Raw genomic sequence first — 12,930 nt, 5'->3', positions numbered from 1 at the left:
TGAACTGACAGTTTGCTTCTTCAATCTAAGAGACCCATGGCTGCATAATACACTTCTATCAAAACTTTATGACAGAGCTGGCAGCAACGCATGTGAGTACCTTTAACTGGACTGTCTATTGGGACATTTTATCTAGTATCTAGTGATACTAGAACATATGCCAAGCAAATAAAATTGAACTGTGATGAAAACATTAGTAGCTGAGGGATATTCAGCAGAGGTTAAAGCATAGCACTGGTTCTTGACATCTCTTATCTAAAGTTACAGTCAGTATCAGCCCTTAAAGAAAATAAGATAAAAATGGTTCTTTAAACATTCACTTACTTCATCACTTATATTCAGTTTCTGTATTGAGCTTCTTGAGGGTTTAAAATATCACATGCAAAAGTTGCTCCCAGTATCATATGGCTGCAAGGCAGGGAATTCTCATTTGACAGGATGTTGGAAAAGGTTGCTAATAGTGCTAAAATGTTAGTAATCCTGGCATGGATAATACAGTCCTTTGTATGAATAAATGGGTTCAGTATGGTCACATATCCCTGAGACAAATGCAAAACTGGAAAAAATGCAAGGAAGGGCTGTGAAGATGATCAGGGAAATGGAAATCTACCTGTGTGAGATGAGCTTAATCTGTCTCTGTCAATAAGATGTGAGAGGTGATATGACTGGTCTTCATCAATATTTTAGAAGGCAAGCACTGAAGAAAACAAAAAGCTAATTAAACTAAAGGACAATGTAGGCACAATGACAAGCAGGTATAAATTGACCATGAATACATTTAAGGATGAAATGAGAAGAATATTTGTAATCAGCAAAGGAAACATGAAGAGGAGTTACAGCAACAAAATGCGTAAGAACAGTACATGGTGATTTTTCTACACAACTCGTGTAAGTTTGACATGGCTGGCTGTGATCACAAAGGAAGAGATTCAGTACCTTTTCTGTGAACACATCTGGCCAGTGTCCTTTATAAAGAGGAAAGGAGGTTTTTAGATGCTCTTGGAGACTGCAGTGTGTGGGGTGAGGAAAAGAAAGTGGTTGCTTCCTAAATGGTCAGTCATCTGATCATGGCCTCATCCCTTCATCCATCTGGTGAAAAAAAGTGTCTGGATTCAAAATTAAAGCAACCAAATTTTAAACAGTTGATGCTAAATATAGTTGCAACTTAACATTTAAATCTGTCTGTTATAACATACCTTGTGAATCATAAACTCAACAGTTTAGCTATCGATTAACAGTAGCTTAACTTCCTCTCAATTTCTGAAGACCACAGTTTATAGCCTACATTTTTTTAAAATCTCAACCCAAAATCTGGGTTTACATCTCTACCATTTACTCCAAAAATTCCTCTATATTCCAGATTCCACTTTAGCAATGATCATTACTTCAGCAGAACACTAAGCAGCTGAGGAAAGAAAGCTGATTATCTAGGATGTATGTAATCTGTCGCCTGTCCCAGTCCCACGTGTATTTTCCACTCCCACACTTCGTCATACTTCAGGGAAATATAGGGGAAAAAACCAACTAATCTCCCCCAACTACTGCAAATAATCAACTTTTTAAAAGCAATGACAGAAGAAAAATTTTAAGAATAAACATTGAGCTTAATCTGTCCACTGAAGAGAAATAACCTCAACTTTTTGAAGCATCTCCAAGATAAACATGCAGTTAACCGTGGCATTCTTGCGGTGTCAGGACGCCTCTTTTAGCTCATTTCATTTCACAAAGGCCGTAACAGATCATATTTTAGCAGAGTTTAATTCCTTTATTAAAGCCAGACGTTGCAGGCCGCGGTGCCTCTGACAAGGAGCAATGTCAGTACACGCTCAGCGCTGCGGGTACCCGCATGGCAGCGCGGGGCTGAGGCGCCTCCTCACCCGGGACTATGGAAAGCCGCCTGCACGCTGGGCCCTCTTCCCCAGTGGAAGTAGGCCAACGCTCCGTCGAGCCTTTTCACAGAGGAACAGGACGAGAGGACATAGCCTCCCATAACACCGGGGGGAGGGGGGGGAACGGGAGGGGGGGGGGGGGGGGGGGCGGCTCAGTTTGGCCATTCCGAGGAATTTCTTTAGGGAAAGGGTGATTACGTACTGGAACGGACTGCCCCGGGAGGTGGCCGAGTCACCGTCCCTGGAGCTCTTTAAGGAATGACGGCGTGGCACTCAGTGCCACGGTCTGTTAAGATGGTGGTGTTCGGTCCGAGTGTGGGCTCGACGACCTCGGGGGTGTCTTCCAGCCCAGTCGGTTCTGTGGCTCCCAGCACCACAGCATGCTCCGGACGGACGGTTTCTGCCGCCAGGCCCGGTACTTTCCGGCCACCTCGCGCTGAGGATCTTGGGAACTGTAGTTATCGAATGGCAGAAGCCATATTGCTGCTACTACGCATGCGCAGAAGCTCACCGCGCCACACCGCCGGGCACTCGTCGCGCTCCAATCACGTGACTCCTAAGGCCCCGCCGCTTCCTGGCCAGCAGGCTCCGCTGCAGGAGAAACCGCCCGCGGACCGGAACGCGGGATTATCACGTGGTTCCCAGAGGCCAATCAGCTGCCGCGGTTTCCGGACACCGCCCCGCTGCCGTCCCACGGTTCCGTGACATGGCGTCGCTGAGGGCTCGGCGGCTGCTGGGGCCCGGCCGGCGCTGGTTCTCGGAGACGGTGCCCGGCTCCCCCTCGCCGCCCGCCAACCCTCTCTACCCACCTGTGGAGGCGTCCATCACGGCCAAGAGCAAAGCGGCCAAGTCGCGACGCCTGCAACGCTTCAACCAGCGGGTGCACGCGGCGGCCACGGTGGAGGAGAAGCTGCGGCTGTACGGGAAGCTGCAGCGACCCAAGTACACGGTGTACCCGCAGACCTTCGCCCTAAACGCCGACCGCTGGTACCGCAGTTTCACAAAAACCGTCTTAGTGCCGGGGATGCCCCCGAGAGCCGCGGCCGCGAAACCCCCGGTAGCGACGGCGGGAGCGACCGCCGAGGCCGGAAGAGCCCCGGAGCCGGGAGCGGAGGCGCCGGGGGCGGCGGAGGCGCCGGGGGCCGCGAAAACTCCGGAGCCTGCGGCGGGGGCGGCGTCGTATTTGGATGTAGGCGAGCTGCGCTCTCTCGCTTGCGATGCCCTTCTCCAGGAGAGTTTCTACCAGAACAAGAAGCGGCCGTTCCTCTACCGTGACCAGGATCACACTCCCGGCCCTTTCCTTACGCAGCTCGTCTCCACCCTCGCCGCTTCCCTGTCTGGTCGCAACCCACTGCTGGCTGCTTCCTCCCTCGGTACGGACCAGGGCTGGGGAGGGAAAGGGATGTGGGAGCTTTTGTCAGCCGGCGTGAGTGCCACCGGTGTATCGCTCTTGCTTAGACCATCACAGGTAATTTATCTCCATCCTACACGGATTTTGGGGTTTGGATCTCACTGCAGCTACAGAAGAGTTGTGAGGGTTTTAAATGCAAGAGGCGAGTCACTGTTTTTCTGTGTTCCTTGTTCTGTTTCAGATCTAAACCCTGAAGTTAACTATTACTGGCATCATGGTGAGGAAGTTGTTGCTCATGGACATCGAAAGGGCAGAGTTGATCCTGTGCGATTCCAAATAGATGATAACCCACACCTCCAGATCCGTGTACCAAAGCAGCTTCCTGAGGTGTGAATATTTTCAACAGCAAGTTACTACAATGCATTTTCATTTTTGTTCCTTAAAACTATTGAAATCCTGCAGAGGTAGTCTTTGGAGGACCTAGTTAATAAGTATGTGTCACATCTGGGTATTTTTTGAGTCTTAATACCCTTAGTACTTCATGTTAATGGCTTTGTAGATATTGAGATGGTTTTCTGTACTTTTGGTCCTCTTTATACTTTAAATTGCATGTTGTAATATTTAATTAAATCGATTTTTTAATGTTCTCTGCTTGCAAACAGAGGCAAGAATGAGAAGTGTGCTGTGGAACATTCTCACTGGAGGAGAATAATAGGAGTGGAGTTAAAAGAAGTAAAATATGTAAAAGCACATATCATCTGAACATGAGCTTTCCTACTTGTTATTACTGCTTGGTAGTTGTTTTCTGGAATTCTCAAGTTCAGTGGAAGTATGTTTTTTTTCAATATTGTAATGTTTTTCTTGCAGGTTTGTGTAGTGGTAATTGTGTAGCCAGTGTTGGTCTCTGTTTACCGCTTCCCACCATGAACAGAAAACCATTGTATGTTCTGTAAACCCAGTACTTTAATGGCTGACTTAGTTGCTTGGATTAATATTGTCAGACGCTACAGACTGTGGCATTTTGGAAGAACTGTGTAGGCAATTTAAAGTGTTTAGTGCAGTAAACCAAATCTGTAAACTTAGTCTGCAGGTTCAAGTTAGCTTATTGGCTGCTGCTAAAAAATATTTTTATTCCATTTCTATGGAAACTAGAAGATGGTGACAGATGGCAGCTTTTTCAGCCTTTCCTGTGTTGTGGAAAAATGAATAAAGATTACTGTGCTAGCATTCACCACAAGAATGAATTTTGGTTAAGGTTATTTGTGTCATGTATGCAGGCAGGACTTGAACTTGTCTAACCTGGAAGTGGTATATTACATTGGACCTGATGTCAGAAAAGTGTTTTACATCATGGCTTTTCTTTCTTCTGTTGTCTTCAAGGTTGTACCCCTGGAGTCAGATCTTGGAGAAGTTCCTGTTATTGATCACAAGCCATCCAAACTGCCATTGTTCAAAAAACAGTATGAAAATAAGGTATTTATAGGTAAGAGTTTTTAATTATGAAATGTTAACTACTTTTTTTTTTCTTTTTATATAAAAACCCCAATAAACCAACCAAATGAAAACCAGCCTCAAAACTAATACTAACTGATTTTTTCTTCTCCCATCAGCAGGAAACAGTTGTGAATTTTTATCTATAACTGCAGTCTATAAATATATGTAGCGTATAGGTCTCTATTGAGATTTTATGTCAGTTAGGCAATGGAGAGTAGCATTCTCCTATGCATGTGGTTGGTACTGTGTGTCCAGATCTGCTTGAAGAAGTTCAGTTGAATAGAAAATTGACACAAAACTTTTGAGTTTTGATACATCTCCAGGGAAATTCACATTTTAGCATGTGAACTCTTGCCTTTTGGAAGTAGGCAACTCCTCACAGATCTACAGTAAAGGCTCCAGCTTTAGAGTCTGATGGTGAAGATGTATGTGTTTGTATGGATAATAAAGAGCGTTCTCTCTCTGACTGATAGTTTTGTTTTGGGGGACACAGGATCGAAGGTGGCAGATCCCTGCTGTTATGGACACACCCAGTTTCATCTCCTTCCTGACAAACTGAAGCGGGAGAGATTCATAAGAGAACGTCTTGAGGATCAGATCGAAGTTGTTTATCGATCAAATGGAATTGCAAGTCTCTTTGCCTGGACAGCAGCGCAAGCAATGTATCAGGGTGAGATAGTCAGATTCACAAACTTTTCCTGATTATGAATGCCTACTCTAAAGTTCTTTAACCTTTTCTCCCAACCTCCTTTTTCTCATGCTTTTTTTCCTGAAGGCCATCTTTTAAGTGAGTCTTTACAGATGTAATTGAAATAATAAAAGCAAGTTAATTGAGACTTTGAATACTTCAATGCAGAGTAATTAATTGTGGAGAAAAACATTTTTTCATATATAACAGTAAGCCTGTGCAAAAACCTCAGTTGCATTCACTTGCTCTTTTCACCTTAAGGGGGAAATGCGGTAGGCATCAAGCAATTTTGTTTTTTTTTTCCTTCTGGAACAGCTATGTTGCTTAGCCTTTGTTTCAGTAATTTCAATTCCATGAAAATTCTATTAAAGAAAAATATCATCAGCCTTAGATTGGGATTTTATGCCTACATTTGTCTAAAAAAATCCCATAAGACTTGCGTGGTTATACCAGATCAGTCTTTCACTTATTCTTGTAAATACAATTTTTGTCTAATGTAAGACACTGGATGGCTTGTAGTTTCACTTTAGAAACAACACCTGTAAGAAAATTCTTTCACTGTAGTGTATTTTGCTGGCTCTGCATCACATTTTTTATGTAACGGTGTATTAGAAAGCTTCCTTTGTGGATGGGATATAAATAGAATAATATTTGAATGATAAGATATAAGATACTGAAGTCAGTAAGTCTTGTCTTCAGAGTTGGTTACAGTTGTGGACACATCCTGCGTTGTAAGGGCAGCACTGTTCAAGTCTTTGCATTTCTTTTCTTCTGTAATAGTTTCTAGCATTCTGACACATAATAGTAATTCTTAAAAGTATCTAGAGTATAGGCATAAATATGCAAATATTTTTAACATACTTTTAGTGCTCTGTGCGGTTTGTTTAAAGCATTAAAACTTACTGACTTAGTATTCTTGGTGTCTGGCTGGTTGCTATAGTCAGTTATGTTCATGCATACATTTGCATGCTTTTGTCATGAAACAAAAGCTTACTGCATCTTGAGAAGCGTGAAATAGTAAAAAGACATTTTCCCTCAGATCCTTTGCAGGAGGATGCATTAGTAACTTAACAAACTTCCAAAATATCAGTTGGCTGATCAGTGAGTGATTTTTATCAGCTGTTGATAGGCAACTGTACAAAATGCAAGTATGTCACTGTATCCCTAATCTTGGACATAACCTTTACTGGTGATTGTGTTTTGGTTAGTCTGTATGAAAAATGCTTGTGTTGCTGAAGCAGAGAGGACTTTTCCCCTACTACTTAGCTGCTGCAGTTCCCAGAGTTCTTCTGTATTTCGGGGCTAGGGTTTGAGTGTGTGTGCTGATAGAAATCTCAAGTCCTGTTGTATTTGTTTATTTTGTAGGATTCTGGAGTGAAGCAGATGTGACCCGTCCTTTTGTATCACAGGCAGTAGTGACTGATGGAAAATATTTTGCTTTCTTTTGTTACCAGCTAAATACTTTAGCACTAACTGCAGAAACTATTAAAAACAACCCTCGAAAGAATATCTGTTGGGGTACAGACAGTAAACCATTGTACGATATTGTTGAAGATGGTAACGTGAAAGGCTTTAATGATGAAGTTCTGCTTCAGTTGGTTCATTTTCTACTAAACAGACCAAAAGAGTTGTAAACCATTAAACCACAAATCAAGTATGTTCCTGAACTTCATTGTGACTCCATGAAGTATGGGCTATGCTACGCCTTGATTTGTCTAGCAAACACTATATGCATATTTTATTTTATTTGGGCCTTCTTTCTTTTATAATGTATACTGTACACTGGCAAATAAATGGCTAGAATACCTTAAAGTCTTTCGTATATTTACTCTTAAAAACCTACTGTACTAATTCAGTATCATGTGAGCATGTTACTTTAGCAGGTCCATGTTGAGCTGTCACAACAAAGTATTAATTCATATGACCATGTGAATATCAATAGGAAATAGCTGTCTTGATACTCAGCACTAGTGATAAATTTCTAATTTTGTGCTTGAGTAAAAGGCTTATTCAGTCTAAAGAAAAAGTGAACTCAGAATAAAATGAATGGCAGTTTAGTTACATAGTAAGAGAAATCCTTAGACATGGCAGTACAAACATGATGAAACTTGGTCCGAAGATTGTGTTGTGGACATTCATACAATTTTAAGCTGTCACCTCCAGAGCTATGAAGAGATCTCTCAAATACATTTGGTTTCTACAGTTTTCTCTTTAGTATGGGTCCTTGATTTCAGCTGTTGGTATCTTGAGTTTTCACTGCTGGTACTTGGATGTCTTTGGAGTGTTTTTGATAGACCACAGTTGAGCCCCAGCCAAATCATGGAGTAGTTTGGGTTTTAAGGGACCGTTAAAGGTCATTTATTCCAAGCCTTCAGTGAGCTGGGGCATCTTCAGCTAGATCAGGTTGCTCAGATACTTGTCCATCCTGACCTTGACTGTTTCCAGGGATGGGGCATCCATCTACCGCTTCTCTAAGTGACCTGTTTAACCATGCTCATTGTAAAAAACTTTTCAGTGTAGTTAGCCTAACTCAAACCATCTTTTAGTTTATAACCACCTTGTCCTATTGAAACAGGCACTGCCAAGATATAGTAACTGGTTAGGGGTATTCAGCTATCAACAAAGTGTAACTGGTTCTGAAGTAACTAAATGTGCCTAGAATTTTATGTAATTTCATCTGCTGTACTTGAACCTTACTAGAATTTTCCAGTGTTCTTGTGAAGAGGCAAGTAGTTTGTTGTTAAAAGAGTACTGAATCATTGAAATACTGGTTTGCACATTCCTCAGTATGAGCAACAGGCCACTTTCTGTTGTAAAGTACAAAGTATTACAAAGTATTTTGTTAATGGAAAACTAAGTAGTTGTAGACTTCCACATGGCATTACAATACTTTATTATGTTGGAAAGTGTTGCTCCTTTCTTCACCATCCGGAGATAAGGTAAGTAAGATGTGTACAAGCAGTAGTTATTTTTGAGAGAAGTCCTTATGTGTTCTTTTTGTCTTAACAATGCATGACTGTTACCAGTTCTAATAACTGTTGATCCTTGGATTATATTAATGTTCCTTGTAGTAACAGAAGATGAACTGCTGGGTAAGAATTTTGGTTATAAGAGAATGACCTGTGACCTAGCTTAAGAGGGAGTGGTTTTGTAGTGTGGTCTGATTAAGGAATGATACAAAATGAATGGAAGGATATGAAAAAAGCACTTGGGTACTACGGCAGTTTTTACAGTTGTAATTTTACATAACATATTACAGTGTGTAATTTACATAATGTATTACAGGTGTAATATGTTACTCTCCTCAGGTTGAGATTCACTTAAGTTGCATACAACTAGTGATTGTGGAAACTGACAGGTGCAGTCAAAGAAACTCCTGGTCCGAGGGAAAAACCCCACTAATTTTTCTGATTCAGTGTTTTGTCTATCCTGAGGCTTTAGCTGTAGTAGAGTTAGCTCAAAGAATTTTCCTTTGTGTGGCTTTCCTAGTGATTGAAATTTCACTGTAGATATGTCACCCAGTAGTAAAACCCAGTGCTGGGAGTGAGGGAGGAATGCTTAGCATGGAGCTGCCGCTCCAGTGAATGTGCATTACTGATGGAGCTTTCTTCAGCTTTCTGCAGCAGGCGATACTCTGGAAAAACAGTGGGTGGCACTGTTTCACCTTCTACTGGGAAAAACTAATGGGCATTGCTCTACTTTTTTGTCACTGACTGACTAAGTTGAGACATTGTAATGTATGCAGCTTTGTACAGCAATATTTCATCTTCAAGGCTAGGTTGGATGGGGCTTAGAGAAAGCTGTTCTAGTGGAATGTGTCCCTGCTTATGGTAGGTGGGTAGGAGCTAGGTGTATTTTAAGGTCCCTTCAAACCCAAACTATTTGATTCTGTGATCTTGTACTCATCTGTGCAGGGTGCTTAGTGCTGCCTTACAATGATAAAGTAATGAAAAATATAAGAGAACAGCTCTGGCTTTGTTTGGGCTTTCTTTTTTTTTTTTTCTTCTTTAAGTATTGTATATGTATTAAAAGCTAAAAAAATAGAAAGCTAAGAAATTGCACTGTTCCCATGCTTCAGCTTGGTTACCAGAAACCCCCCATGACTGTACTCCTCTAAGTCTCATGGGAACGTCATTCTTTAGCACTTTATTTATAGAAAGTTTGCTATTTAAAACAAACAAAAAAAATGTAATTAAAAAACACAGATTGGAAATCTCCAAGTTTGGATCATTTTTCCTGTATTAATTTCTACTTAGGCCAAGTGGACTGTAACACAAGGGAACATAAGGTAGAATCTAAAAATAAGATTGGGTTTTGTACAATGAGGCAATTTTCTGTGTTACTGAACTATTTTGCTTTAAACTTTTATTGACTTCAGGTGGGTGACTAATTTATAAAATTCTGTCTGCATTGTTGTTTCATATTATGAAGCTGCGAGTGGTGACTTGGCATGGAGAATTCAAGCAGAGAGGAAGAGATGGGGAGAGAAAAACTATTAAATCTGCTCAGGGTCTTGTTGCACCAACTTGTTTGGGTTGATAGCTGTGTTCTTTCAGACAGGAGAAAGAGCTTCAACCTTTGTAGCCTGCTTGGTCATGCTGAATTTTCTCCTGATATTTCTTCTGTACTCAGGTTTTTATGTTGGAGAAGACACACATTCATTTTATTGCAGACAGAGATGAAGGTTTCCTTCTGGTGCTGCATGGGTTTTTCTTGAGACAAGAGCAGCTCTTGGAGTCAACTGTTAGTGAGGGAGTCTGTTGACAAGTTGACATACTGGCAGTATACCTCTGATGGACATAATGAAAGTGGCTTTCCAGTATAGTATTAAAGAAGCCCATTCTCTTCTGATTCTGAAAATACTGGATGATAAACTGTTGGAGGATATTAGTAAATGGAGGCTAAGTAATGGTTTCAGGGGGTTTTGCCTTCTCTAGTACATTGGCAAATTGTGTAAAGTTTACTTGGCACATACATATAAAAGAATCTTTTCTGAACTGAGTTTATTGAAAGATCTGTCTATCCTACATCTGTAAATGAGTTAAGAAAAGTTACAAGCTACAAGGAGTTAGTATATTGCAACTACTAATTTACTAATGTGTGTTGAGATGAAAAGGGAAGAAGTTGTGGACTTCACTACATACACTGGATCAGGGGTTTACAATTGAAGGGATTATTTTTATCTGATTAAGAATGAAAGGAGCCAGTTTAAAGTATGCCATGCTATTTGGCTGGGTAACTGACCTCTTGGTCTAGAAGCAGGAGTTTGAAGTTGTGATGTTAGCGGGAGTTTGAAGATGTGATGTTAAAAATTGTTCCTTTTGCTTTGAAGATAATCTGCATAGGCCTCTTACCAGTGGTAACAGGTACTTTATGATGAGTTTATTTAGAAACATTTGGAAAAGCCCTTGAAGAAGGCAAACAGGCAGCATGCTTTGACATCCTTTAATTTTATGTCTCTGCAGGACTAAAGACCCAATAGCTTATGCTGTTGGAAAGATAAATAATTCTTTTATACAGGATAGACAGCAGCTTTATGGTGTCTGCTCAGCTGTATTTACTTGTGAGTATCTGCTGTAATTTTTATCTATCCAGGTTTCTGTATAATTGGAAGCATTTGTTTTTAGCTACATGTTTATGAGTGAGCATTCATTCTTCATCTTTGATTATTCTTGTCTTTTAATAACTATTTGAAGCTCAATTTATTGAACTAAATCTCTTGCAGAGTCTTCTCTGTATTGCATTTCTCATTTCTACTAAGTTATGCTTGATTTAATTTCTTTAGAATGAAGAGGTGATCTTAATGTGTCTCCTTTAAAGGAAACCTTCCATCTCTTTCTTCTTTTTATGCTTTCAGCATTCCTTTAAACCAGTAATCAAGTCAGTACACTTTATCACTGCTCTCAAGGGACATTATATAGGATTGTTTTCACTGTTGGAAAGCGTAGCTTATAACACGAGACTGCCTGCACTGCAAATATGCATGCTTTTGTCAGTGAGATGTCCCAGTGCAGGTTTACATTTCAACCTCAAATTTCAGCCTGTAAAAGCTTTTTGTTTGGTTGTTTTTTTTTTTTTTAATTAGTTCCTGAACCAACACATATAACTAGGTAATTGGAGATGATTAGGAGTTGGAATTTTATGATTCAGTTTCTGTCTTATTTAGCTTGGAGAAGGCTTAGAAGAAATTTTATCAATGTTTATAGGATGGAAAGAAGTGAAAGAGATTTGGCTAGGCCTATTTCAGTTATGTCCAGTGAGAGGGCAAGAGGAAATTGCCAGAAATATAAAAGTTCCTTAACTTAAAACTTAAATGGCCAGTTCTACTTAAATGTTTTTGTTTGGTAGCTTCACTTCTCTAATGGCAATTAAACTGTAGAACGGATTGCTCTAAGAGGAATGTGAAGTTTCCATCACTGGAGATACTTAAAACCAGATGTCTCAGCCCTGGGCAACCAGCTGTAAGTGACCCTACCTTGAGCAGGATGAGTGGACTAGACAACAGATGTCTTCTGACTTTTACCACTCTGTGATTATATGGAAATAAATTGGTGGTCACCTTGTAGATCAGACACTACGTGCATGAGATTTGGACATGCAGAGATTTGGGTCAATAGTGGGTATTCACCTGGACCTTCTCTCCTGATCTTTCTGTGGCCATCCACATTTATGCATTTTTTCAGCACAGATTTTACTTGATACGCAGTTGCAAATGACTTACATTGCATCTTCCTTTCTTGACAGAGCACTGATACCAAGAATACAGTTAAGGCTATACACTGAATTTTTGTGTCTCCAATTTTATCTCAAGGTATATTTGCATCTGAGCTTCTTGTCTTGGTTTGAAAGACAGGTATCTGCCAAGGGAGGCAGGAGCCTCCCTTGGAATGGAAAATGTAAATCCCCTCCCTCCAAATTATCATAACTTTGAAATGAAGGGGCTCTCAGGCAAACATGTGAGAATAGGAGTAACAGTTACCAGTGCGTATAACAAAGCAAACACAACAACACCCAGAGCATTAACTCCAACCAGAGCAGGAGCCCAGGGACCCTTCTGGGCCGCGGGCGCTTTCCCCCGGGTGCAGTTCCACTCGCAGCCGGCAGGGGGCGCTGCTGGCTCCCGGCGGGCAGGGCGGGGGCGGTGATTCCCCCGCGCCTGCAGGGGGCGCTGTGGCGCGGGCTCGGGCAGCGCGCGGTGATGGCGGCCGGGCCCGGACGGGAAGGGATGGAAAAGGTTTGCTTTATAAACCCCTGCGGCCGTCGGTCCTGGCGCCCCTGCAGGACGCCGAGGAGCACCAAGCTGGAAGAGCAGGAATGAGCAGAAATCCTGGGGTGGTGGATGAGACATATCGGAAGCTCCTGGCAGGGCAGGAGGTGCAGGGCCCAGCAGCAGAACAGAGGCAGCTCCTGGCTGAGTTATGGTGCTGGCAGTGGATTCCTTTTCCCAAGCTGCAGGTCTGACGATTGTCCTGTGAAGCACAGAGTGAGTGCAGCTGCCCCCAGCCCCA

General features: G+C 41.8%; 1 protein-coding gene across 1 annotated transcript; it reads left to right on the top strand.

The window, feature by feature from the left end:
* Positions 1-2,595: 2,595 nt before the first annotated feature.
* MRPS30 (mitochondrial ribosomal protein S30) lies at positions 2,596-7,228 on the top strand. The gene is made up of 5 exons (XM_062512925.1): positions 2,596-3,262; positions 3,482-3,627; positions 4,621-4,723; positions 5,228-5,404; positions 6,788-7,228. The coding sequence occupies exons 1-5, from the start codon at positions 2,596-2,598 to the stop codon at positions 7,054-7,056; spliced, it is 1,362 nt and encodes a 453-aa protein (XP_062368909.1). The 3' UTR covers positions 7,057-7,228.
* Positions 7,229-12,930: the final 5,702 nt, after the last annotated feature.

Source organism: Cinclus cinclus, chromosome Z, assembly GCF_963662255.1.
Source record: "Cinclus cinclus chromosome Z, bCinCin1.1, whole genome shotgun sequence".
In the NCBI taxonomy this organism is placed as follows: domain Eukaryota; kingdom Metazoa; phylum Chordata; class Aves; order Passeriformes; family Cinclidae; genus Cinclus; species Cinclus cinclus.
The sequence above is the reverse complement of the archived record's forward strand: the minus strand, read 5'-3'. Positions and strand labels throughout refer to the sequence as shown.